Consider the following 27921-nt stretch of genomic DNA (forward strand, 5'->3'; position numbering starts at 1 on the left):
ATTGAGTTATATACATTGACAGTATAAAGAGTGTTTTTGTTACTACTGCAATTTAACTAGTTATAGTAAGTTCTCATTCTATTTTTAAATAATCATATCAGGCTAAGATGCTGACTTTGCCGAATAATAACAGGAAAGCCTGACCTGATTTCATCTTCATGCCCAAGAGGGATGGACGCGTTCGCATATGCATCTATTGTGAAAAGCAGACACGCCGAAGTTGGCTACTGCCACAAAGCATTCTTGGTGCATGGTGCTTCAAGCATGTTGCCTGTATGAAAAAACAAACTTTACAAAACTCTTTCACCTAATCGATCATGGTGAAGTTAGCAAAGGATACGACGGATAATACACCTTACAATAGAATTGGGAAAGAATACGAGACTAAGGTGAATTGGCATGGGCATTGCATTGGCAGGGTAGAAGATCTCACTCCAAAGAGACACTTCACCTACTCAATTGTGACTCTTACCCTTGCTCATCTCTTTAATCAGAGAAATTCCTCTTGGCTCGTATTAGTCTGTGTTTTTTTGTAGGTAGTCATTCCCCTGTTCCTTATTACTCTTCTCAAGGATATGACGCCATGAATCAAGAAATTCGGGTGATATACATACAAAGGCCTTAGTTCATCAATGCTTTAAAGAAAAAATCATCAGCCCTAACCAGGAACGATGATATTTCTCAAGCCTAACGCCTAAATTGGACTTTCTCTTGCAGTACTTGCCACTTTGAAATTTAGGATTTAGTTTCGATATGGCTTTTTACCGATTGTTGTAGGTTATTTTACTTGATTATTAGTACACATAACTTAAAGCTAAAGGAAGAGATAGCAGTATGTCCAAAATGGATATTTTTCTCCTTTTTCCCCATAAGAATGTACAATTCAAGCTGTATATACAGATCAAGATTCTTTGCATTTCTACAGAAAGAAAAGAAAAATTAAACATTACTATTGATTTAACTATTGTCCCATGTAGTGCTAGTATTGTCTTCAGAGGTCCATGGAGAATAACAAGAACATTGGTATGAGCTGCAAAAGTACATATGATGCTCCATTCTGCTTTGTTCATATGACCAACTTGGAATCCAATCCAATAATTTCACTTCGTTTGAAGAGTATGCCAAAGAATCAGCAGAGGAACAATCACCTTTTTCAGAAAAAGAGCCACCACTGTTAGATGAAGGGACACTTGATGATTTTTGTTCTGAATTACTCGTATTATTTCCAGAGCATTCTGTCAGAATGAAACAAATCATTTGTGAGAAAAGGCACAGTTAGGAAACAGACATTCACTTCTAAACACTGACTGTGTGAACAAATTATTACAGTATCTGGCTATGCTGCTCGGATTCTCCAAAAGTGCTGCTGGACTCATGTCGTATCCTCCAAAAATACACTACTTTTGGAGGATCCAACATACACCAATGGCATTTTGGAAGAGTTTGAGCAACACAGGTATCTGGTCATCTAAAAGATAACTACGTATAATTGTCCATATATAAGTGGAACTGGTTGTCTGAAAAACATCATGTCAAATTACGTTGATAGTGTGAAAATTAAATCTATATCAACAAGCAGAGTCATGCAATAGACCTTGTTCGTAAATTAGTGCTTTCTTTCTCAGATGACTTCTCCAGTAGTTCTTGATTTCATTGTCAGTTCTTCCAGGCAATTTTTTAGCAATCTTCGACCACCTATATGATGTCAATAAAACTTTAGTACAATAAGCAAGTGGGATAATCCTAGGCTGAAAACAGGAAAAGGTTTTTTGGCATTTGGATAGCAGACTTTGTTGTAAAGCATCTTTAGAACTTATCAAAAAGAAAATAAGGTTAATTACTTACTTGTTTCCCAAATGTTTCTGAAGTCGAATTATCAAACGTTCTTCATCTCTTGTTATATGACCATTCTTTAGATTTGGGCGGAGGTAGTTCAGCCATCGCAATCTGCAGCTTTTTCCACTTCTCCTCAGCCCTGCGTGGAGCATATTTAAACAGGGTTATTTGATGTTTCTTCTCAGTATGAATAGAGGGAACAAGGGCGGATTTTGTGGACTCGACTTGAACTATATATATATGCATATTTATGTTAAAAACATTTAAAGTGTATACATACAATAAGATTAACGCATTCTGAGCCCACTTACTCTTGATTCTGAATTCACCTATGATTCGTGAAGTTTAAACATTGTGCATAGCTAATCATACCTGAAGCTTTTGCTAATGCATCCCAACGACGTTCACCTAAAATGGCTACAATCATAGCTAGTCTTTCATCTTCCTCTTCGAGCCATTGCCCTCTTCGCAGTTCCTCTTCTTGCATGGTTAATTGAGAAGCCATTAGTGAATATTTATGGTTGCCAGAACCTAAGAGAGTCACCCTTCTTATATAGGACGCCAAGTTGGCTAATTGTATATGGATAAAAAAGAGAAAAAGAGTAAGCAGAGGATCTTACCTGGCAAAAATAGGTGGAAACCATCAGTTTATAATGGAATGCTAGCATCATCTTAGATAAATTCATCCTCTTGAGGCTACCATTGGGTCAGCAATGGGTTTTTGAATTTTATATACATAAAGAGTGGGGTTCTATCTCCTTTTTACATCACCAAGGTTGTCTGCTACACAAGTTCTTTAACACTACACTGGGCATAAAGATTGTCTCATTCATCATAATAATATAAACTATAAAAGAACTTTAATTAGGCATGTGCTTACATAGAAAAATCAAGATAAGCATGAGGTTTTGGTGCATAGCAAAATCCAATATATGCATCTCCTGTGGGGGCAACTAAATCTTATTGTGCTTCACAGCTTTTTTCATTGAATTGAGACACTAATACAAGTTGAATTTTACCACTACTGCGAAAACCATTCACTTTGCCAATTGCAAGACCTGTAAATATGGCCCCAGCTTTCAAAAACTGGAAGGGTTATATTACCTCACTGTTTCAATTGCTTGTCTTTATTTTCTGTCTTTTTTTTCGTCACACATGTGAGCTCCTCTATTATTCCACTGCTATCTCCTACCAGCACAATGTAAAGCAATGCAGAAAGATTGACGCATAGTGTAAAAGCATATCTGGTGTATTGTGAACAAAGTCCCACATAGAAAGTAGAAAGGAAAAAAAAAGCTACTTATAAGATGTCGGATACTCTTAGTGAAGCCTTATGGGGAAAATCATGTGAGCTTGGCCAAACGCGGACAATATAAGAGTATCTTTGGCTGTTTAGCCAAATAAAGTGACATGCTTCATAGATTGATTTGGCAAGATAACATTCGCTCTATCACTATTATCATCCTTACTTGACAGTCAATACATGACAAATTTAAGTGATTCTACTAGTAAATCTTCATTGTCTATTCTTATTTTTTCTTGTAAGCAAGAAAAAGTCATTGTGTATTCATATATCATTATACGTGATGGAAGTCTGACATTTGGGAGATGTTACTGAATAGAGTAAAAGTTTGATAGTCTGCAATGAGAAGATAGCATAGGATAATGACATCACCATAAAAAGTTCCATACCATATAACTTGAGATGTAATTAACTTTATTAAAAAGCCACAACTCCATGTAGCTGTCAAATGTACAATAAATTTCAAGTTTGATAAAGTACAAATAGGACCTCCTTAAATAAGGAACAGTTGTAGTAACCGATGATCTCTATAACCCGCTTCACTAGTTTTTGACAAGCCTCAAAGTAGTTGGTATAACAAATGGTGAACTTCAGCCACTCCAACGGAAAGTATTAGCGATCAATGAAAGATTTGTTCATAAGATCAACTGCAGAATTCATGAACTGCAAGCACAAAAACAATAGCGAAGTGTCAAAAAGGTAAAATGACACTTGTACTTATGTACCCACAGTTCTATGCAAGAATCCAGCTACAAATGTGCATCTTTGTAACAGATGGTCTATTTTCACATTCTTGATTATACTTTTGTCTAATTGAGAAACTTATACTAGAAAGAAGAAAGGGAAGATCAACATCAGCCTATTTGTTAATTAGCCAAATCCTTTTTTATGAATGCATTTATAATAACTACATTCATCACTTTAATAATAGTTTGCAAATGTAACAGGAAATGGAACTATCAGCTCCACCTTCTTCAGAGATCAACATATTATTTTTGTCCACCTAGCCATTCTATTAATAACTCTCTTTGAAAAGCATGGAAAGCATTCTATCATCCAACAGCTTCGAGGAGCTAGTAATTTGCTATCCATATTCCACAGAAATCATAAGCTATTACATTGAAGTTCAAAAGATGTGACAACTTTTGCAGGTAATATATTTTATAAAGCTAAATCAGTTTTGAGACAAGGCAGTATCTGCTTATGCAAGGTTATGTGAAAGGAATGTACAACTTGCATTAGAGGCAATAAATCAATAAACTGATGAAATTAGTTTGCTTTCACAAGAACTAAACCAGATACTAGATTTGCCTTAATAGCGGGATCCTTTTCTATCAGATAGGAAGGTCTGTAGCACAAAATGTACTTCTAAGTAATTTCCCCATAGATCCTATATCTACCTTTTTTTTTTTTTTTTTGAATAAGAGATCCTATATCTACCTATATGAAGAAGAAATCATGCAACGAAACGGGAAGACCTAGTATGTAGAAGATCATAACATGAGTGATTAGGCAGATTTGGATATATATATATATATATATATATATATATACAGTGGCAGAGCCAGGATTTCCTCCGAGGGGGTTCAAAATATAAAAAAGTAAACATACGAAGAAGCCTAAGAGGGTTCAACATCTACTATATATACATAAAAAATAATTTTAACCTTATAAAAACAATGTTTTTTTCCGCCGAGGGGGTTTGGATGAACACCCTCAGCATTGTGTGGCTCCGCCACTGTATATATATCCACCCATGTGATAATTCATTCTACGATATATATATATATCATCGACATCCAGAAAGCCGGTTCTTTTTTTGATAATTGGAACACTAAACCAGACGAAGTAAGAATTTACCTTCCGAACTGACTTTAGTTCTCGCCCAACAGGTTCCATAAATTTCAAGTCGACTTCAATGGGCCATACCTGCATGAATATTAAAAATAGGGAGTGTTAGAACTGAACGTTAGGAATTAAATGAAGAGGCTCAAAAGAAAATCCAAAAAGTTAGGGATAAAACATATTTAGCACATAAAGCCAACTACCATAAGTATTTACATTACTAAATTCAACAAGTGTCTTTCATGTGAGCTCCACAACCCACCCCCCAACCCAACCCCCCCCCCCCCCCCCCAACCAAAAAAATAAAAACATGTAACAGAAAAGGAATTGATTTCCTTCTTTACATGTACTGATTTGCAACATCATCATTCGCTTTCCCTAAAAGTGCAAGCTTGTTTCAAGCCGAGCAACAATCCCATCTTTATTATACCTTACAAAGACAACTAGTAGAATTTCAAAATGCTAAGAAGATTTCAGTATCACCAACTTAAATCCCCTCTGCATAGCAGTTTGATCATTAATAATATGCAACCATCAGACTGCAGCTTAGAAATGCTTGAACTTTGATGAACCTACATTAAGCTAACAAAAAGAAGCACCACCAAAAGCGCTACATAATATTACATAGAAAATATATAGTTAACTATAATAAAATTAACCTATAGAATATTAATCAAGTACTATTTTTGAATTAATAACAAAACTAGATTAGATAATATGTCCAAATTATTAATGACAAAGAAGTGCAAAGAAAAGCAAGACAACATTGGGTGTCAACACTATTGAACTACGAAATGGCTCATATATGTCACTCGTAAAATGAAGGGTTTAGATTATGCCATGTGGTAAATCTGGTAGTAGTAGAATTTTGCTAGTGAGTAATGACATATATGACCCAAAATGGTAATGATGGTGACATTTTTGAGCCCAGCTATTAACGAGTGGCATGAATGAGCCTATTCTGACAGTTCGATAGCATATTTGAACCTTTTCCGTAGATTCTATTTAGACACTCAAACTCCAACTTTCAATTGAACATTTAAACATAAGATAATAATTTTTGCCCTTTCTTTCTTTAACTGTAACCGATGTATGGTTTTATGCCCTCCTCTCATTTGTAGCTTTGTTTGGTGGAATTGACGCAGTAGGGGTCCAAGCCTAACATCCCATCACCACAAGGACTGAGACACTAGGTGAAAGGCTTAAATTTAGAAAAATACATGATAAAACATTCCTATTAGTAGAGGCAGGGTTCAGAATCACAATTTGTTTTGTTTACTGGTTCTGAATAAATTATTTGTACATATTAAATGATTTCTAACACAAATACATATATGATTTGAGCTAAAATTGTTCATTCGGTAAAATTACTGAGTTATGCCGAACTCCTAACTTACATTGTGGTTCCGCCCTGCCTATTAGACACTTTCAGTAGCAAGTGATCTGCCAAATTTTCTTGTTGCTAGCTAATATACTTATTACGGACTAAAATCAGCTTATTTTGAAAAGTACTTTTTTCAAAAGTGCTTTTCAAAAAAGGACTTTTGGTGAAAAGCAGTTTGTGTTTGGCCAATTAATTTATAAAAACACTTTTGAATAGCAATTAGTGTTTGACCAAGCTTTTAAAAAGTGCTTTTAAATGTATTTTTCTCAAAAGTACTTTTCAAAAAAGTATTTCTGGAGAAAAATTACTTTTTTTAGCTTCTGAAAAACTATTTCTGTTACTCCCCAAAGGTACTTATTTTCTCTCAAAAGCTTGCCCAAACACCTCCCTTTTTAAAAATAAGCACTTTTTGAGAAAAATAAGCTTGGCCATACAGGCTATACTTCGGTCGCTTGGCAAACTTTTCAAGTTTCTAATCCCACTTATTTTAAAGGCTAAAGTCATAGATAGACCCTCAAACTTGTCTATATTTTTCACTTGGACCCCTCAACTAAGCGGCGTACCATATGAACCCTTCAAGACAACCTTTATTGTGCCACTTGGACACGCGGGCCGACACATTGCGTGAATTCACCCGACATTGAGCGCGTGAATGTATTAAAAGGAAAGGAAAAAGCTAATTTCTACACCCCACCCCACCCACCCACGCCACCCTTTCTTCTTCTTCTTCCTTACAGAGTCGCCATGACAGTCAAATCCAAAGAACCAACAATGGCGGTCTCAAGTTTTATTCACCTCCAAGCTTCTCAACTCCATCTCTAGCTCGAGTTCAACTCAACAAATCAATTAAAAATACTTTCCATCAACAATTTAAAATTAGGAAGCAGCCATTTTTTTTAATTATTATTTTTAGATCATATGGTAATGCATATTAGAGTCTCTTAATTAATATGACATTTTTGTACGTTCATTCTGTGAAATTGGAGGTAAGAGTGTAATAGAGGTATCTTAGAGGTCTATGGTGAGGTGAAATGCTCGATTTTTCCGTTCGTTGTCCGAAAAAATGGAGATGGCCTGAATTTCATCATGAAGATGGCCGGAATTATTTTAAGGACCCAAATCTGACTCCTCTTTTTTAGAACAAAACAAAGCATTTAAGAGGAAGAAGCAGTCTTATACAAAGTATTTGGGGAAGGAGGTGGCGGAGACAATGGTTGTGAACTAGTGGATCCGGTCGGCACATTGGTGGTAATGGCGCAGGAAGAGGATGAATGAGAGGTTTTTTTTTTTTAATTGAGAAATCTAAGGAATTAATTGGGTTCAAATGGTGGGTCACGTACATGTATATTTGGGTTGTTTTGGATGAAGCCTTGTTAATTGTATATGTGGCATTGTAAAAATACATGGCAAATTTTAATTGGGTAGCAAATAAAGGTTGGCAGCCCGTCATAACACGCACAAACTTTTATTTCAACTGTCAGACCGATGTGTCTAAGTAACACAGTAAAGGTAGTCTTGAAGGGTTCATATGGTACGCCGCTCAGTTGAGGGGTCCAAGTGAAAAATATGGACAAGTTTGAGGGTCTATCTATGACTTTAGCCTATTTTAAATAATTGAAGATCACATGACAAAGATTTAATATGGTAAAAACAGTATTTAAGAAATATTTATGTTATTTTTTCTTAATATCTTAATACCGAAATTAATTTCATGATATTTAATGTAATGGCTCGGAAGAGCACAAACTCTCAATGAATTCATATATAATAAATTATGCAGGGTATCCTTACACATATATTTGAAAAAAAACGAAATTGTTTCCATAACTTGATGATATACGCATGCAACACACATATTAAGGAACTAGTATTCCTCATAAGAAAGGGCCAATTAATTAGAAGACCAAGTAAACTGATCAATAAAGGATGCAGTTCTTTTAAGTTGCTCGTCGCACTCCGCATTAACGAACCAACATCTTTTCTAATAATATTTCTTTTTAGTAGAAAAAAACAACAACTTGTTTTTGGATAACACATGATCAATAATTGATTTTGCACTTTATGGATAGGATTTAATTCATATGCACCAATAAATAATTATAATAATAATAATAACAATAATAATAATAATAATAATAATATGTTAGAATTTATTAATTCTAATATGTGGCCCAATTAATGTAAAGCCCATAACTAATATTTAATGACGAATAAATTTCGTCCGTTAGATTGGTTACTTGATGGACGTTCCGGATTAAGTCTCAAATCCTATAAATTGGTCCTCCCTCCATCCATTAAGGTTACCACTTATTCTATATACTTTTTCCATCACTGACGGCTGTGGTAACGTCAGGCTAGGGCAAGGAGATAAAAACCAGTTTATACAAGTAACGCTTTAAGGCTTTCGTCGATGTCTTCCACATCAGGTATGCTTTCGGTATGTTCTCTTCTTGTAAGATTATTTTGTTCAAGATCCTGGTATTCATTAAGTTAATCTTACACGTGGCATCAGAGCCTGAAACTTGAACTATTAATCTTCATTACGAAAACAATTAAAGATTTTGAACGAGTATAATCTTATGATTTCACTCAGATCAGTTTCACTTTCGACTTAAAGATTGTTTCGTTTATTGAAATAAAGATGGTCCAGTGTGTTTTCTTGATGGTGTTAAGATCATCCATTTCGTTCAATTCTTTAAATAAAAATAAAATGTTGACGAAGATGAAACGGCAGTTTTAGCCTTTTAGGTTTTAAGTCTAAAACCTTGATTTTGATCCTATTCATTGGAGTGGGACCCACCAATTGCATAATATAATGAAAGGCATAATTATATATGCCTGCAGCAGTGGATAATATTTATGCTTCTTGCCCTTGTAGCAAAGGTGGGGCATCTACTATTAAGCTGCCAATTCTTCATTTATTTTGGGCTATCATGAATTTTTTGGCCTATTTAAAGTATTTTGAGTCATCAAGTTGTTAAGGTTTACTACTGAAATTATTGGAACATGAAATTCGGCACAAGCTTTAAGCTGAATCATAGTTTCATATTATGTGTTAATTGCATTTAAATTCCATGTAATGCAATAGGCCGAGATTCTTATGATGTGTGCAATCATGAAAAGTGTTCTATACATTAAGTAATTTTAATGTATGTGTGCTAATGTTTATATAGTTTGTTAGTCACCAAAGTGGCCAAACTAGAATGTTTAATATTTACATATACATTATGTTAACTTTATGCATGTATCACGTTTATATAGCTTGTTAGTCACCAAAGTGGCCGAACTAGATTGTTTATGAATTTTACACGCATAAAGTTATTTATTGTTTATATTATGTACGTGATTATGGTTTTATAGTTTGTTAGTCACCAAAGTGGCCAAACTAGTATGTTTGTGAAAGACGTGCATATATAAATATTGTCATTTGTCCATTAAACTAATGAAATGTCTATTATTGAAAATAAATGGATAAATTGACTTTCACTATTGCTATAACTTACGGATTTACCCAAAGGTGAATCAATTATTCTATGAGTAGTGAACATAATGAGGTAAATTAATATTCTTTAATCAAATATGTATTGTATATCCAAAGATGTCGTATATGTTTGAATGAAAATATTTAATTGCCTATTAAAGTTGAAAATGGCATTTAAATTATGATAGTGTGTCGTAGTATCACCCAAAGGAGAATTACGATATACTTTTATTGTTTGCTGAACCCATATTATTGTATCTCTATTTTGCATCTATTCCTCTTCAATCGCTTGCTTCATCTGTTACTGCGTTCAACAGATTGAACTTCTCTGAGTGGCATGAACAAGTCCAGTTCCACTTAGGTGTGATGGATCTTGACTTGGCTCTGCTGAAAAGAAAAAAAAAACTGCTGTTATTACTGATACAAGCAGTGAGGATGAGAAGCCCTTCCATAAAGCATGGGAACACTCTAACAGATTGAGCCTTATGTTTATGCGAATGACTATTGCCAATAAAAATAGTACTATTCCACAGACAGAAAGTGCCAGGGAATACCAGGAGTTTGTGGAAGAATGTTTTCACTCTGCTGACAAGTTTCTCGCTGGTACACTAATGGCTGAACTCACTACCATGAAGTTTGATGGGTCGCGTAGTATGTAAAATCGTATCATCTAGATGACTAATATTGCAGCAAGACTTCAGACCTTGGGGATGAAGGTGGATGACATCTTCTTGATTCAGTTTATTCTGAACTCATTGCCTCTTGAGTATGGACAATTCGAAACTAACTACTCTTAAGATTAAGTAGAATTTTAGTGAATTGTCTAGTATGTTTATTCAGAAGGAATCAAGACTTAAGAAATAAGGAAGTCATTCTATTAACCTCATGGGTCAAGGAGCTGGTAAAGGACTTAAAGTGAAGGCCAACAAGTTCAAGAAGAAGAAAGCACCTGCTAAAGTTCAACAGGATGCTCATAAGGAATTCAAGGCAGATGTGTGTCGTTTTTGTAGAAAGGGAGGGCATTATCAGAAAGATTGCCTGAAACGTAAAATTTGATTCGAAAAGAAAGGGATTCATTATGATCCAAACCGCAAATCCAAATAAGAATTTCTTATTCATGAAGAATCCTATAAAGATTCCAATTGAAGGCATAAGGACTTATCGTTTGATCTTGGAGACTGGGCGTCACCTTTATGTATCACAAACTCCTTATATTCCTTCAATTTTAGAAATTTGATTTCTCTTTCAAAACTTGATGTTTTGGATTTGGTTTTTTAGTTTGGATATGGATGTTTCAATTTATATAAGAATACCATTCTTTATGATTTTGGTGTTCTTATTGACGGTTTATATAAATTGAAACTCGATAATGTTATTCTGAATTCTTTCTTGCTCTTCATCAAAATGTTGGAATTAAACGTAGTTCACTAGATGAAAGTTCTGCTTACTTGTGGCACAGATTTTGGATCGTATATCCAAAGAAAGGTTAGAAAGATTAGTAAAGAATGAGATTCTCTTAAATCTGGATTTTACTGATCATGATATATGTTTGGATTGCATTAAGGGAAAGCAAACCAAGCACACTAAGAAAGGCGTCACAAGAAACACCTAGCTTCTTGAAATTATACATAGCAATATTTGCGGACCCTTTAATGTTCCATCTTCTGGTGGAGAAAAATATTTTATCACTTCTATCGATGATTTTTCACATTATGGATATATCTATTTGCTGAAAGAAAAATCTCAAGCAACGGATGCCCTCAAAGTGTACGTCAATGAGGTTGAAGGGCAATTAAATAGAAAGGTGAAAATCATTAGGTCAGATAGAGGTGGTGAATATTATGAAAAATATAATGAATGTCCAGGTCCATTTATAAAGTTCCTCGAGGAACACGGCATATGTGCACAGTATACTATGCTAGGAACAGCTCAACAAAATGGGGTTGCAGAAAGGTGTAATCGAACACTTATGGATATGGTTAGGGAGTATGATAAGTAATTCCTCATTACCCAATTCTTTGTGGATGTATGCTCTTAGTACCGTTGTGCATTTATTAAACAGGATTCCTAGTAAAGCAGTTTCAAAGACTCCTTTTGAACTGTGGACTGGAAGGAAACCTAGTTTAAGGCACCTATATGTTCGGGGTTGCCCAGCGAAGGCTAGAATTTATAGTCCACACAAAAAGAAATTAGATTCTCGAACAGTAAGTGGTTACTTTATTGGTTACCCAGAGAAATCTAAAGGGTGTAGTTTTCTTGTCCAAACCATAGCTTGAGAATTGTTGAAACCGGTAAAGCAAGATTCATTGAAAAAAGGTGAGGATTAGTGGGAGTGTTGAACGACAAAGTGTGGAAATAAATGAGTAAGGGTTAATGTTTCATTGCCCGTGAATGTGCCTACTTCCACACCGATAACAAATATTGTTTCTGTTGTTGAAGAATACTTTGACAATACTGAACAACATTTGAATGAAACACTCCAGGAAGGAACTAACTCACGAATATCTGACACAAATGAACCACAAAGAATTCCATTACGAAAATTGGCTATTCAAGATGATTACGTGGTTTATTTACAAGAGTCAGATTTTAACATTGGACTTAATAAAGATCCGGTTTATATTTCACAAGCCATAGAAAGTACTGAGTCTGACAAATGGATTGATGCCAAGAGTTAAAATCCATGGAATACAACAAATTCTGGAATCTCATTGAATTGTCAGAAAGTTTTAAAGGAATCCGATGTAGATGGGTCTTCAAGACCAAGCACGATTCAAATGGCAATATTGAACGATGTAAAGCCAAGATTGTTGCCAAGGGTTATACTTATAAAAGAAGCATTGATTATAAAGAGACATTTTCATCGGTCTCAAAGAAAGACTCCTTAAGAATTATTATGGCTTTGGTGGCTCCTTATGATTTAGAGTTGAACCAACTGGATGTGAAAACTATCTTTCTTAATGCAAATCTCAAGGAGGAAGTTTATATGGACCAACCAGAGGGTTTCAAAATTAAAGGAAAAGGTCAGATGGTGTGTTTATGAAAGGAGTCAATGTATGGGCTTAAATATATCTCATGGCTATGGTATATTAAGTTTAATAATACTATAGTATCTTTTGGATTTAATAAAAGTATTGATAATCAGTGAATATACCAGAAGATCAATGGGAGTATGTTTATATTTTAACCCATATGTTGATAGTATATAATTTGTTGCTAATGATTTGGTGATTTTGCATGAAAGTTCTTAAAGAATTTTTGAATGAAAGATACAAGGGAGACATCCTTTTGACATGAATGAAATCTTTCTTGATAAGTCATATTCATTGATGGATTGTCTCAGAAATTGTCTCTTAAAACTCTAGAGAGATTGCATAAGTATTCACCTATAATTTATCACTTAAAAGATGCATAAAGTGTTGCGGTACCCGAAAGGAACAAATGATAAATGTTTATGTATATGAGATCCAATATAATGGCAGTTGATTGGATACTCGAATTCAGTTTTATCAAATATTTTGACAGTTAAAAATAACAAATAAAATCACACTTAAATATTTGTTCCTATATGTGAAGGAACAATGGTGTGAAATAATGTTAAGTAAATTGTATTATCATTCATGGAAGTGAAATTTGTGACATTATGTTTGAAGTCAATATTCACGCTAATGATTGCAGAACTTTATTTCAGGACTTGGGGTTGTCGAAGCCATTACCAAGTCGCTGGAACTTATGATGATTAGTCCGCAGTAGTGTTCTTCTAAGAATGACAAGTACTCTAGAGGTACCAGACTTATGAAAATATAAAAGTACATTGTCATCAAAAGGAAGATTCAAAAATAAAGAGTGTCTACTAAAATGATCTCATGATTGTAGATCTATTAATGAAAGTTTTCAACCAAAGACATTTAAAGAATATGTACATATAATGAGTCTACTTATGACTGATGTACTTATGATGTTTTGACACTCTGAGCTCGATTATATGTTTCTGATATACATTAATGAATTTCCTGTTTCTCCTAATGGTGTACACATTATTGTTTTGAGATATTACAGGATGAGTCTCCGTGAGACATTATTGTGGACCATAATGTTAAATGTTTTATAGCTTATAAACCTAGTGTGATAAGTTGCTAATGTTGTAGTATATGGAAGGGAGTATGTAGCACAAAATTATGTATAACGACCGCCATAACTCACATTAGTGGTTTGTCATATTATGGTATGTATGATGGACATTATAGAAGCGATTTATTTTATGTGCTACTAATGTTTTATGTCATTTAATATTAGTGTTATGTAATCATTGGGCCAAGTGGGAGAATGTTAGAATTTTATTAATTCTAATATGTGGCCCAATTAATGTAAAGCCCATAACTAATATTTAATGACGAATAAATCTCATCCGTTAGATTGGTTACTTGATGGACGTACCGGATTAAGTCTCAAATCTTATAAATTGGTCCTCCCTCCACCCATTAGGGTTACCACTTATTCTATATACTTTTTCCATCACTGACGGCTGTGGTAACGTAAGGCTAGGGCAAGGAGGTAGAAATCAGTTTATACAAGTAACGCTTCCGCTTTCGTGCTAATGTATTCCACATCAGGTATGCTTTCGGTATGTTCTCTTCTTGTAAGACTATTGTGTTCAAGATCCTGGTATTCATTAAGTTAATCTTACATAATAATGTAAAAAAATTCTATATCAATGTTGTAGCAGGTGATCTATAATATTTTCTAGCTTACTAATCCTACTTTTATGAAAGATTATGACCAAATAATTTGAAAAAAAAAAAATTCTTACATTATCGGTGTTTAGAAGTTAAAATCCAGGGTTAATTACACTGAATATCACTCAACTTATAGTATTGATCGTTACAACAAAAGTCATCAAACTAGTTATTTTTCTAATCGCAAAATCACTCAACTTTTACTTATTTTCCTAAAATATCATTTGTGTCAATGAAATTGACTGGAAAACACACAATTTCATTTTGAACAAAAAGAATACATGACCCAAATTACAGTGACCTGCTTATTGAAAATGCTAAATTATCAATTACTAACAATGCTTACTGATGGAGGAGTTATATGGTGAGTAATTTTAGCAGGATGGATTTGATTTAAGATCATGATCCAATGATTTTAAAAGATAGATGTTTAATTTATCAGCATTATCATGATCTTAATTAGAATTTGAAGCATATGGGTAAGCATTGCTATCATCACCTAATAAGGTAGAAGCATATGGCTCCCATCTATTGAAAATTATTAGTTCAATATATATCGATAATCAAGTACAGATTGAATATATATCGTGACGGATGCAAATTATTTTTAAATGTTGGTGATTGTACTTAACGGACTTGATGACCTCTGGAAGATTATGAATTGTGAAATGCATGCAAATTTAGAATTGAAAAAATTGTATTAAAACGAGCATAAGATTCGAGATCAGTAAAATGGGCACCTAAATAATAGAATAAAGGCATCCAATATATATTTAAGTGGTTTGTAATGTTGGTGGGAACGTACCAAAGGTATGGGTGCCCAAGAGCCTTTTGAAGGCTTTACATGTAGAGGTTCTCCAAATTACTTTTAGAGTAAAATAATCACTCTGTCTCCATCCCAATTTAAGTAATGATATTTGAGACACGAAATTTAAGAAAAAAACTTTTGAAATTTGTGGCATAAACTATGATTATATCATCTTTTACGGTATATGTTAGGTGCCTAAATACAAGTCATATTTGGGAGTTGTAAAATAATGCCCAATCTTTATCGCGATTTGGAGGTCAATCCCAAGGACTGATTGTGGGACCGAGGAATATCGGATTTGAGATTGATTCCTCTTCTTCCATTTAGTGCTTGAGGGATAGAAAACAAGTTATCACGAATAAAAATGTAGATTTAATTTTTGTCTAACGTTTTCCACATTTTACTTTCAAGATAGTGAAGTACTTGTTAGTGCAAGCCATTCCATTAAAAAACATGATTTGTAAAAATAAAGAGAGGAATGTAAATCAACTGTCTAAAACATGTAGTTAGTACCATTAAAGATAAACTTCTCTGGGGATAATAAGTAAATAGACTTGTAAGAATCAGTTTCTGTAATTGTTGCTTTCTCTTTTTCAATTTTATGAATAGAGTCCTCATATGATTTCAGTCAAACTGGTAGAGCTGATAAGTCCATTAATAGATGTAGAAAAGTGCTGTTGGTCCTCGTCATTGCTCCTTTGAGTGTCCTCTGGCATTATTCCATTCCTTTAGCCTTCTTTATGTTTAATTTAATGGCAAACAAGTAAAAGTTAAAAGAATCGAGTTATATACATTGACAGTATAAAGAGTGTTTCTGTTATTACTGCAATTTAACTGGTTATAGTAAGTTCTCATTCTGTTTTTAAATAATCATATCAGGCTAAGATACTGACATTGCCGAATAATAACAGGAAAGCCTGACCTGATTTCATCTTCATCTCAAGAGGGATGGACGTGTTCGCATATGCATCTATTTTGAAAAGCAGACACGTCGAAGTTGGCTACTGCCACAAAGTATTCTTGGCGCATGGTGCTTCAAGCATGTTGCCTGTATGAAAAAACAAACTTTACAGAACTCTTACACCTAATCGATCATGGTGAAGTTAGCAAAGGATACGACGGATAATACACCTTACACTAGAATTGGGAAAGATATTTACGAGACTAAGTTGAATTTTAAGAGAGACAGGGTGGACCTCTTTTTTTTTTTTTTTTTTTTTTTTTTCTTTTTTTTTTTTTTTTTTTTTTTTTTTGGTTGTTCTATCTGGCTGTAGGCATGGGCATAGTTCTTCTTCTCAAGGATATGACGCCATGAATCAAGAAATTCGGGTGATATACATACGAAGGCGCTAGTTCATCAATGCTTTAAGGAAAAATCATCTGCCCTAACCGGGAACGATGATATTTCTCAAGCCCAACGCCTAAATTGGACTTTATCTTGCAGTACTTGCCACTCTGAAATTTAGGATTTAGTTTCGATATGGCTTTTTACCTATTGTTGTAGGTTATTTTACTTGATTATTAGTACACATAACTCAAACTCAACGCTAAAGGAAGAGATAGTAGTATGTCCAAAATGGATAGATAATCATGTTGTTTTTCTAGTATGTCCAAAATGGATATATAATCATGTTGTTTTTCTCCCTTTTCCCCATAAGAATGTACAACTCAAGCCGTATATACAGAACAAGATTTTTTGCGTTTCTACAGAAAGAAAAAAAAAACTAAACATTACTATTGATTTAACTATGGTCCCATGTAGTGCTATTGTCTTCAGAGGTCCATGGGGAATAACAAGAACAATGGTATGAGCTGCAAAAGTACATATGATGCTCCATTCTGCTTTGTTCATATGACCAACTTGGAATCCAATCCAATAATTTCACTTCATTTGAAGAGTATGCCAAAGAATCAGCAGAGGAACAATCACCTTTTTCAGAAAAAGAGTCACCACTGTTGGATGAAGGGACACTTGATGATTTTTGTTCTGAGGTACTTGTATTATTTCCAGAGCATTCTGTCAGAATGAAACAAATCATTTGTGAGAGAAAGCACAGTTAGGAAACAGATATTCACTTATAGACACTAACTGTTTGAACAAATTATTACACTATCTGGCTATGCTGCTTGGATTCTCCAAAAGTGTTGCCGGACTCATGTTGGAGGATCCAACATGCACCAATGGCATTTTGGAAGAGTCCGAGCAACATAGGTATCTGGTCATCTAAAAGAATGTCCATATATAAGTGGAACTGGTTGTCTGAAAAACAAAGCAGACAACCTAAAACAACATGTCAATTACATTGATAGTGTGAAAATTATATCTATATCAACAAGCAGAGTCTTGCAATAGACCTTGTTCGTAAATTGGTGCTTTCTTTCTCAGATGACTTCTCCAGTAGTTCTTGATTTCATTGTCAGTTCTTCCAGGCAATTGTTTAGCAATGTTCGACCACCTATATGATGTCAATAAAACCTTAGTACTATAAGCAAGTGGGACAATCTTAGACCGAAAACAGGAAAAGGTTTTTTGGCATTTGGATAGCAGACTTTGTTGTAAAGCATCTTTAGAACTTATCAAAAAGACAATAAGGTTAATTACTTACTTGTTTCCCAACTGTTTCTGAAGTCGAATTATCAAACGTTCTTCATCTCGTGTTATATGACCGTGCTTTAGATTTGGCCGGAGGTAGTTCAGCCATCGCAATCTGCAGCTTTTTCCACTTCTCCTCAGCCCTGCGTGGAAGCATATTTAAACAGGGTTAGTTGATGTTTCATCTCAGTATGAATAGAGGGAACAAGGGCGGATTTTGTGGACTCGATTTGAACTATATATATGCATACGTATGTTAAAAACATTTCAAGTGTATACATATAATAAGATTAACGCATTCTGAGCCCACTGACTCTTGATTCTGAATTCAGCTCTGATTCGTGAAGTTTAAACATTGTGCATAGCTATTATACCTGAAGCTTTTGCTAATGCATCCCAACGACGTTCACCTAAAATGGCTATAATCATAGCCAGTCTTTCATCTTCCTCTTCGAGCCATTGCCCTCTTCGCAGTTCCTCTTCTTGCATGTTTAATTTAGAAGCCGTTAGTGAATATTTATGGTTGCCACAACCTAAGAGAGTCACCCTTCTTATATAAGATGTCAAGTTGGCTAATTGTATATGGATAAAAAAGAGAAAAGAGTAAGCAGAATATCTTACCTGGCAAAAATAAGTGGAATAAATCAGTTTATAATGGAATACCAGCATCATCTTAGATAAATTCATCCTCTTAAGTCTTAAGGCTACCATTGGGTCAGCAATGGATTTTTTGAATTTTATATACATAAAGAGTGGGGTTGTATGTCTATTTTTACATCACCAGTTTTGGTACAGTACACCAAGGTTGTCTGCTACACAAGTTTTTTAACACTACACTGTGTGCATAAAGTTTTTGCCCATTCAACACTATAATATAAACTAAAATAACTTTAATTAGGCGTGTGCTTACATAGAAAAAATCAAGATAAGCATGAGGTTTTGGTGCATAGCAAAATCCAATATATTCATCTCCTGTGGGGGCAACTAAATCTTATTGTGCTTCACAGCTTTTTTCATTGAATTGAGACACTAATACAAGTTGAATTTTACCACTACTGTGAAAACCATTCACTTTGCCAATTGCATGACCTGTAAATATGGCCCCAGCTTTCAAAAACTGGAAGGGTTATATTACCTCACTGTTTCAATTGCTTGTCTTTCTTTTTTCTGTCCCTTTTTTCCGTCACACATGTGAGCTCCTCTACTATTCCACTGCTATCTCCTACCAGCACAATGTAAAGCAATGCAGAAAGATTGACGCATAGTATAAAAGGATATCTGGTGTATTGAAGTCCCACATAGAAAGTAGAATGTATCTTAAGGCCTTACGTTATAAGAGTATCTTTTTAGTTGTTTTAGCCAAATAAAGTGACATCTTCATAGATTGATTTGGCAAGATAACATTCGTCTATCGTTATCATCCTTACTTGACCGTGATTCTTTAGATTTGGAGATAAGGCATAGCAGTAGTTCAGCCGTGATATCAAATATGAAGCGCGTAGGAGGTAAAAAACATAATTTGTCACGAATGGGGAAGCTTTACTTTTCATTAATAAAAACTTCTTCTCAAATTATTTTTTGATCCTAAATTCTCATCTTTTTTGGACGGGTAAGTAAATTATTGTGTAAATTCGTTATCCTTTCTCCATCTCATGTTGAATTTCTAGTTTAGGGTTTTAATTTTCTTCCCCGATTTCGTATGTATGAAATTTTAGAAGCATATTTAAACAGGGTTTGAAAATCTCAGTTGATGTTTCAATTTCAAGTATTTGTATTCTTCAGTGATGCAATTTTTGAGGGAACAAGTTGATCAAAGATCAAGGTTTATTATTCAAGATTGGTGAACAAAATCAAAGAGTTAGAAGAAAATTTGTTGGACTCTTAAGATGAAATATGATAATGTCGACTATATAAGGAAAAATTTTGGATGAGGTTGAAAGTCTTACCGCTATCAACATTAGTGAGTTGATTGAGCGTGAGAGTCATGTTAAAAACATTTTGAATGAGTTTGAAATACAAAAGAGGAGAAGGATGATTTGAATGAGCATTCAAAAGAGAATAATTTGAAAAGAAGGATATGAGTGTTGGTTTAATAGAAACTTACTTTGGTGTTTGATGGTTTGTTTATTTGTTTTGTATCTTAGTAGTTTATTCGAAATGGGCAACTTGAAGAAAAATATGAATATAGATTATTGTACGGTTTAACTTATTGCATTCAAGCCCAATGGGTTATCGGTTAATCGGTTGTTGTATGTTATCGGTTCGGTTACTTTAGTTAACTTAGAAGATTTCACACAACCAAAAAAATGGCTTGATTTGTACAAGCAAAATCATGCTCTGATTCCAAGAATAATCTTAAGTTACATTTACTACTACAAGAAATTTAATTTGTTATGGCTCATCATACTCGAAACAATGTTTGCATCGTATTGTGCATTGTTTCTAATGATTTAGCAAAGATATACCTTTGTATAATTTCCCAACGACCCCGAATAGTATACTAATCTATTGCTTAAAAAAAAAAACGATCAATGAATAGTGTAGATCAAGATCCCTCGATGACATTTCTAAAAGGAAACAAGTAGTAAATTTCTCCTTCCATTTAATCTCTAAAATGGCACCAAAAATTCGGCGATACGCGAGAGCGATATAAATTTTGCCCTCATCTTTAAAATTTGCTAACACCCATAGGTTCTTCGAACCCACGCGTTCATTTTAAAAAAAATTCCTCTTTTTGTTAAGGAATTATCAAAGTTATCCGGACCGACATACTTATGCCTTGTGCGAGCCATTGCCCTCATAACTTTGCGAGGAACCGCAATCTTTCTCAGGTCACCATGTATCTTTCCATCCGTTGAATGCTTTCATAATCATAGTGAGAAGTCAATCCTTGATATCTTCTTGCATGTTTAATTTAGTTAAGGATTTACTAAACTTATGCGATAGATAGGCATCTTATGCCTTATGTTAGTGAATATTTTTGGATGGAATAAAATGACTTTCACAAAAAAAAAAAAGTTTGCCTAAGAGAGTCACCCTTCTTATATATAGATGTCAATTAATTAAATTCTTATCGGATTAAAAGAGAAAAGAGTTAAAAACCATTCTCAAATGCCATGACAAAAGAATTTTTAAAGTGCACCGAATTTGTCACCTGGCAAAACCATTCTCAAATGCCATAACAACCTAACGAGAAAATGCAAATCAGCATTCTCATATGCCATGAATGACAAAATACCAGTCATCATCAAAACAATTCTTAAACATTGGGTGTATAAATTTTCAACATAACAAAAAAACAAATGGTACATCTACCAACATAACAAAGTCTTAAGTCTTAAGTCTTAATGTAGCTTCCAAACAAATTACAACACTTCAAATGGCACTTAACATTAGATCTTCCATCGGTCTCTTAGTTGGTGCTTTGCCTTGCAGATCTCTAATCTCTTGAAGCCTTCTTGAGTGCTTTAGCTCCCTTCCACTTCGAGTACTTGTTGGTTTGAAACCAATATCACAGATTACATCGTTGATCTTACTATTTTTTGGTCGATTTTTCTTTGACTTGGCGATTTAAAAAAAAAAAAAAAAATATATTGTTATTAAGAGAACATAAATAGTAATGTATGAATACTTACATTAAAAGTTGTGAAGCTATTTTTACATCACCAGTTTTGTACTTCGTACAGTAGGTGATTAACTTTTCTCTCCTCCGTTCTCCCCACCAAGGTTGTTTCATGCCACATTTGTTTTTTAACACTTTTCCTAGTACATACTGTGAAGTTTCATGCACATTTGGAACTTCAGTTTTTTTCTTAGGTCTCTCCTCTCCCTCTCTTTACATCTCAACACTTGTTGTTTTCTAACAACAAACACACATATATATTAGAAGACACAATATTAGAAGACACAAAATAAAATAGTACATTACTTTAATCCTTGTTGGATGGAATTGATGAACGGATGATCATGTGCATCAGTTGAAAAAATTTTTCAAGATATCTTCTCAGTGACATGATAGTCATACCAGCTTTTAGTAATTTCCACACTTTTTGTTTCATTTGCTCTTTCCTTCTATTCTTTTAGCATAGCAAAATCCAATATTATTCATCTCCTCTCTTTTTTGTGGGCAGATAACTCCCCCTAAGCATCCATGATCTACAACTACATTATTTGTTTGTCTCCATCCAACACTTCATATCGTTCTCCATTAAATTCATCAGCTTGTCAATTTTTCCATTAAAACTCTCACACATATTATTATCAACTGAATCACACTTCAATTGTCATAGAGATCATCAACTATTCCATTGCCAAGTTGAATTTGCATTACCACTAAAATACTGTGAAAACCATTCACACACCTGCCAATTCAAAGAGTGAAAAAGCATGACATACCTTTTGCATGTAAATATGGCCCTAATCCCAAGTCCTCAAAGAAAGTCAAGAACCAAGTCCAAGTATTTTTGTTCTCAAAAGCATTTGGTTATTCCCATCCCTAGGGTTCGAGTGCATCAAAAGCAGTGTAAAAAGCTTCAAAAACTGGCCGACCAAGATCATTAGCATCACCAAGTTTAACAACACAACTACTTCCAGTCAACAACTCATCCTTATAATCAAGAATTCTCCCAAACTCAAGTCTCCCATTATCTTTTTTCTTGCTCTCCTAGCCGTGGTCTTACCAACATGGACTTTAAACTTCTTCACTATCTCTATGTGAATGTTTGGTTGTTCAATTATTCTCTTTTTAAGGCTTTACTATTCCACACTGCTAAGTCTAATAATAAAATTATTACTTACTTTGTCAAGGCCAGCACAACCTTTTCTGCAACACCTCACCCTTACTCTATTAGGCTCATTAACATAAAGCAACACTGCACAAGTTGGATCAAATCTCACACCCTTTGTACCAGATTTTTTTCTTTTTTTAGATTTTGACGCCTCAACCAATATTCATCATCATCGGTTTTTATCGAACTTGTATAAAAGGATAAATCCCAAATGGTCCAGTACTTCTTCGTGTCTTTTGGAATTCTTTCCCTTCTATTCCTCCTTCGTCGCTTTTTCTCTCTCATTCTTAAGCAACATCACTGAAATAATCATCCTCTCCTCAAGTCACCATTTTCGAATACGGACTTTCATCGCCTGATTCATCGATCCCTTTACCGAAAGTTCACCGTTTTCGAAAATGGGCTTGAGCTATTTATAGTGTTTGGAGTACTACTTCTAATGGAGGGCAGTATTTAGATTTTTGAGGCATTTGTGGTCTGAAGTCGGGGCATTTAAAGATACCTCACCAACTTCAATGTTTTGGTAGCACTTCCTTTAATGGTCCCTACCCCTTTATAAAGAGAAGAAATTCCCCCTCATCCATGTACATATACTTCCAAAATCGCCCACTTTGCAAAGTCCTACCACCTCAGTTAACCCTATCATTGTCAATATTTCCTAAAATGCCACCATTAGGTGGCCTAATACTAAAGTTGCAAAGTACCTAGATCCGTAATATAACCCTTAAAAATAAGAAAGCGTATCAACATCAACATTAGTAAATTCACTCATTACCCCACCCACATATCTTGCTTCATCCTCATCATCTTCATACACTAAGTCCCCACCATGATTTTAGCAAACAAACACAAATAACAAAAAAAAATCATCATAATTCTCAACAAACTAAGTAATCGACAAAATGCTTAAAGCAAAAAGCATTAATAGACATAGATCAAGTGGAAATTCTAACATTTTACCAAATTTCAAGAAAAATACTACTTTATTCGATTCATCAAAATCGCAAACATAAAAACCCCTAAAACCCTAGACTAACACAAACCCAATTAAATGTAGTAAAGTACTAACCTTTGGTCGAAATCGTTGTACCACCAAAGAGATCAAAAACAAAAAAAAACCCTAGACTATACTTTTTTGAACAAAGGAGGTCGTTTGATTGAAGAACTTCTACACTACATACTACTTTTCATTAATGATGACAAAATTAAGAGGAATTAAGGATTTAGGATTTTGTTGAAGAATCGAAGAGGTTGGCTGATTTTGGAGTTATGCTCTTTTGGTCAAACGAGCAATGTATTAAAATTAAAAGGAAAAATGAATTGTCTTGGAGCATGTGTAACACAGAGATTGTATTCTAGTCCATTTTATAGTTTAGGGGGGTAATAGAACCCCTTGAAAGGAAAATTGTGTCTTTTAGTAAACAGTTTCGCATCCCTTTTCTTGTAAGCAAGAAAAAGTTATTGTGTATTCATCTATCACTATCCGTGATGAAAGTCTGACATTTGGGAGATGTTACTGAATAGAGTAAAAGTTTGATGGTCTGCAATGAGAAGACAGCATAGGATAATGACATCACGATAAAAAGTTCCATACCATATAACTTGAGGTGTAATTAACTTTATCAAAAAGCCACAACTCCATGTAGCTGTCACATGTACAATAAATTTCAAGTTTGATAAAGTACAAATAGGACCTCCTTAAATAAGGAACAGTTGTAGTAACCGATGATCTCTATAACCCGCTTCACTAGTTTTTGACAAGCCTCAAAGTAGTCGGTATAACAAATGGTGAACTTCAGCCACTCCAACAGAAAGTATTAGCGATCAATGAAAGATTTGTTCATAAGATCAACTGCAGAATCCATGAACTGCAAACACAAAAACAATAGCGAAGTGTCAAAAAGGTCAAATGACACTTGTACTTATGTATCCACAGTTCTATGCAAGAATCCAGCTACAAATGTGCATCTTTGTAACAGATGGTCTATTTTCACATTCTTGATTATACTTTTGTCTAATTGAGAAACTTATACTAGCAAGAAGAAAGGGAAGATCATCATCAGCCTATTTGTTAATTAGCCAAATCCTTTTTTATGAATGCATTTATAATAACTACATTCATTACTTTGATTATAGTTTGCAAATGTAACAGGAAATGGAACTATCAGCTCCACCTTCTTCAGAGATCAACATATTATTTTTGTCCACCTAGCCATTCTATTAATAACTCTCTTTGAAAATACCAATCTCGAGTCCCACAGAGAGAATATACCGTGGAAAGCATTCTATCATCCAACAGCTTCGAGGAGCTAGAAATTTGCTATCCATCTTCCACAGAAATCATAAGCTATTACATTGAAGTTAAAAAGATGTGACAACTTTTGCAGGTAATATATTTTATAAAACTAAATCAGTTTTGAGACAAGGCAGTATCTGCTTATGCAAGGTTATGTGAAAGGAATGTACAACTTGCATTAGAGGCAACAAATCAATAAACTGATGAAATTAATTTGCTTTCACAAGATCTAAACCAGATACTAGATTTGCCTTAATAGCGGGATCCTTTTCTATCAGATAGGAAGGGCTGTAGCACAAAATGTACTTCTAAGTACTTTCCCCATAGATCCTATATCTACCTTCTTCTTCTTTTTTCTTTGAATAAGAGATCCTATATCTACCTATATGAAGAAGAAATCATGCAACGAAACGGCAAGACCCAGTATGTAGAAGATAATAACATGAGTGATTAGGCAGATTTGGATTCAATATATCCACCCATGTGGTAATTCACTCTACGATATATATATATATATATATATATATATATATATATATATATATATATATATATATATATGTATAGATATCATTGACATCCAGAAAGCCGGTTCTTTTTTAGATAATTGGAACACTAAACCAGACGAAGTAAGAATTTACCTTCCCAACTGACTTTAGTTCTCGCCCAACAGGTTCCATAAATTTCAAGTCGACTTCAATGGGCCACACCTGCATGAATATTAAAAATAGGGAGTGTAAGAACTGAACGTTAGGAATTAAATGAAGAGGCTCAAAAGAAAATCCAAAAAGTAAGAGATCCAACATATTTAGCACATAAAGCCAACTACCATAAGTATTTACATTACTCAATTCAACAAGTGTCTTTCATGTGAGCTCCACAACAAACCCCCCAACCCCCCCCCCCCAAAAAAAAAACCACATCCCCCACCCCCACGCCCCCCAAAAAAAAAAAAAAAATGTAACAGAAAAGGAATCTTTACATGTACTGATTTGCAACATCATCATTCGCTTTCCCTAAAAGTGCAAGCTTGTTTCAAGCCGAGCAACAATCCCATCTTTATTATACCTTACAAAGACAACTAGTAGAATTTCAAAATGCTAAGAAGATTTCAGTATCACCAACTTAAATCCCCTCTGCATAGCAGTTCTATCATTAATAATATGCAACCATCTGACTGCAGCTTAGAAATGCTTGAACTTTGATGAACCTACATTAAGCTAACAAAAAGAAGCACCACCAAAAGCATGTTCTTTTTTGTCTTCCTTTTTTCTTTTTTCCACATTAACACTTGTAGATGAAATTGAACAGACCCCCATAAGATCATTTTGAGCACAGCCAACTTCTAATTACCTTTTCCCTACAAGCTAAGCTATACAAAATTACAAATAACTAGATTACAGCCGCAAGCTAAGTTACTCGGACTCTTCGAAAGTGTTGCCGCACCCATGCCGGATCCTCCAAAAATACACTACTTTTGAAGGATCGGACATGCACCCGACGACGTTTAGGAGAGTCCGAGTAACTTAGGCCGCAAGCTTACGTAAACAAATCACCAGTCCTCTCATTCATTCACAATTCTGTTTATATTTTCATGATAACAAGCTAAGAAATGTATCATCAGACTGAATAAAAGTCAAAGACAGAATTTACCATCTTTGGAGTATTAATTCTATCACATTATCCAATACAGTCATAGTTCCGGAAGAGCAGTAAAACATTTTAGGCTCTAATAATAAGAAAAATCTAATCTTTGAAAACTTGTCATTGTCATCTTAAACGCACAATAGATATGATAAAAAGAGCAAGTCGAATAATGGAAACAAATAGAAGCACCTTTAACCCGAGAAGTTTGATAGGTGGATTCTGTCCAGGAACAATGCAATCAGGCCCTGCTGCTTCTACTATAGCCTCCGTCCCCAATCCGCTTCCAATTGGATCTGGATGCTGCAATTCCCATCCAAAAAAGACCACAAAGATTACATCTTTTGAAGTGAATTCCATAGCCACTCATCATCCCATCCCCACCCACCCACCCACCCCCAATAAAAAGAAAAACGGAATACTACTGCAGCAACTCTAAGGGTGTGTTTGATAAAATGTTTCCAATTTTCCCATGTTTGATTGGACAGAATGTTTCGGAAAACATATTTTCTTCGAAAACAAGTTCCTTAAAAATGACTTTCTAATGGAAGTAGGGAAAACAAGTTCGATAAGTGATATTCCAAGTTCATTATCTCCTCCCCACCCACCCAACACCCCCAACCCCCACCCCTTGACCATTCCCCCCCCCCCTCCCACCCCATGCCCCCACATAGTATTTTGCTAGATTACATATAAATGCACTTGAGATAATATCTTTTTGCCTACTTGTTTTCCAAGAAAAGATTTTCCTTGGTACCAAACACACCCTAAGTATGAAGTGCCATAGTACAAATTAAAGAACCGTATAACTTGCAGAAAGGGAAAAACTATAACCTAACACCTCACCAAAACAATGAACGCCTATAAAGCCTAATATGCACTCCAATCTTTTCTTGGTCATCTTTTTCCTTGCAGGACCAACAAAACAGAAACAAATATATGATTCTTGAAAGACTGCCCAAAAAAGAATAAAAAGAAATAAACCTTCATGATGGAAAGAGCATAATCTGAGTGAGGGTTTTGAGGAATACGAAGAATAGGTGAATAATGAATTTTGGGTATTGGTCTTGCCCCACCAGCTCTCCATGGCACATCTTTCTGTAGGGCTGCCGTTCCTCCACCCATCCAATTGTCCTTAAATTTCTATATCTATTCACTTCTTTTCCTGTCTCTGGAAAACAAAAACAAACCCTTTTTTATATTGCAGA

The 27921-nt window shown here is 34.5% G+C and overlaps 3 protein-coding genes across 5 annotated transcripts; all 3 read right to left on the reverse strand.

The window, feature by feature from the left end:
- Window positions 1-739: 739 nt before the first annotated feature.
- LOC132050875 (transcription factor MYB27-like) lies at window positions 740-2576 on the reverse strand. Its single transcript, XM_059442215.1, has 4 exons — window positions 2209-2576; window positions 1846-1975; window positions 1595-1695; window positions 740-1235 (listed from the first exon to the last, which is right to left on the reverse strand). Exons 1-4 carry the CDS (start codon window positions 2339-2341, stop codon window positions 958-960), a joined length of 642 nt encoding a protein of 213 aa, XP_059298198.1. The 5' UTR covers window positions 2342-2576; the 3' UTR covers window positions 740-957.
- A 926-nt stretch (window positions 2577-3502) lies between these two features.
- LOC132049492 (uncharacterized) lies at window positions 3503-27921 on the reverse strand. Of its 2 annotated transcripts, none has more exons than XM_059440322.1 (4): window positions 27698-27921; window positions 26906-27016; window positions 5000-5068; window positions 3503-3802 (listed from the first exon to the last, which is right to left on the reverse strand). In XM_059440322.1, the coding sequence occupies exons 1-4, from the start codon at window positions 27836-27838 to the stop codon at window positions 3752-3754; spliced, it is 372 nt and encodes a 123-aa protein (XP_059296305.1). In that variant the 5' UTR covers window positions 27839-27921; the 3' UTR covers window positions 3503-3751. The 2 variants fall into 2 exon arrangements, with proteins under 2 accessions (XP_059296305.1, XP_059296304.1); XM_059440321.1 differs by lacking the exons at window positions 3503-3802; window positions 5000-5068 and adding exons at window positions 24347-24641; window positions 25711-25779.
- On the reverse strand, window positions 16954-19269 carry LOC132050876 (transcription factor MYB27-like). 2 transcript variants are annotated; one of them, XM_059442218.1, is made up of 5 exons: window positions 18608-19269; window positions 18361-18519; window positions 18000-18129; window positions 17749-17849; window positions 16954-17410 (listed from the first exon to the last, which is right to left on the reverse strand). In XM_059442218.1, exons 2-5 carry the CDS (start codon window positions 18473-18475, stop codon window positions 17136-17138), a joined length of 621 nt encoding a protein of 206 aa, XP_059298201.1. In that variant the 5' UTR covers window positions 18476-18519; window positions 18608-19269; the 3' UTR covers window positions 16954-17135. The 2 variants fall into 2 exon arrangements, with proteins under 2 accessions (XP_059298201.1, XP_059298200.1); XM_059442217.1 differs by having other exon boundaries at window positions 16955-17410; window positions 18361-19269.

The sequence above is a fragment of the Lycium ferocissimum genome, chromosome 3, assembly GCF_029784015.1.
Source record: "Lycium ferocissimum isolate CSIRO_LF1 chromosome 3, AGI_CSIRO_Lferr_CH_V1, whole genome shotgun sequence".
Lineage (NCBI taxonomy): Eukaryota > Viridiplantae > Streptophyta > Magnoliopsida > Solanales > Solanaceae > Lycium > Lycium ferocissimum.

Coding starts and splice junctions, on each gene's coding strand:
- LOC132050875 (XM_059442215.1), bottom strand. CDS start 2,341: ATGGCTTCTCAATTAACCATGCAAGAAGAGGAACTGCGAAGAGGGCAA. Junction 1,976..2,208: donor TGCATTAGCAAAAGCTTCAG/GTATGATTAGCT, acceptor TGCTCCACGCAG/GGCTGAGGAGAAGTGGAAAA. Junction 1,236..1,594: donor AGCACTAATTTACGAACAAG/GTCTATTGCATG, acceptor TCATTCTGACAG/AATGCTCTGGAAATAATACG.
- LOC132049492 (XM_059440322.1), bottom strand. CDS start 27,838: ATGGGTGGAGGAACGGCAGCCCTACAGAAAGATGTGCCATGGAGAGCT. Junction 5,069..26,905: donor TCAAACTTCTCGGGTTAAAG/GTGCTTCTATTT, acceptor ATATTCATGCAG/GTATGGCCCATTGAAGTCGA. Junction 3,803..4,999: donor AACTAAAGTCAGTTCGGAAG/GTAAATTCTTAC, acceptor TTGTGCTTGCAG/TTCATGAATTCTGCAGTTGA.
- LOC132050876 (XM_059442217.1), bottom strand. CDS start 18,733: ATGTATATAAAATTCAAAAAATCCATTGCTGACCCAATGGTAGCCTTA. Junction 18,130..18,360: donor TGCATTAGCAAAAGCTTCAG/GTATAATAGCTA, acceptor GCTTCCACGCAG/GGCTGAGGAGAAGTGGAAAA. Junction 17,850..17,999: donor CAGAAACAGTTGGGAAACAA/GTAAGTAATTAA, acceptor GACATCATATAG/GTGGTCGAACATTGCTAAAC.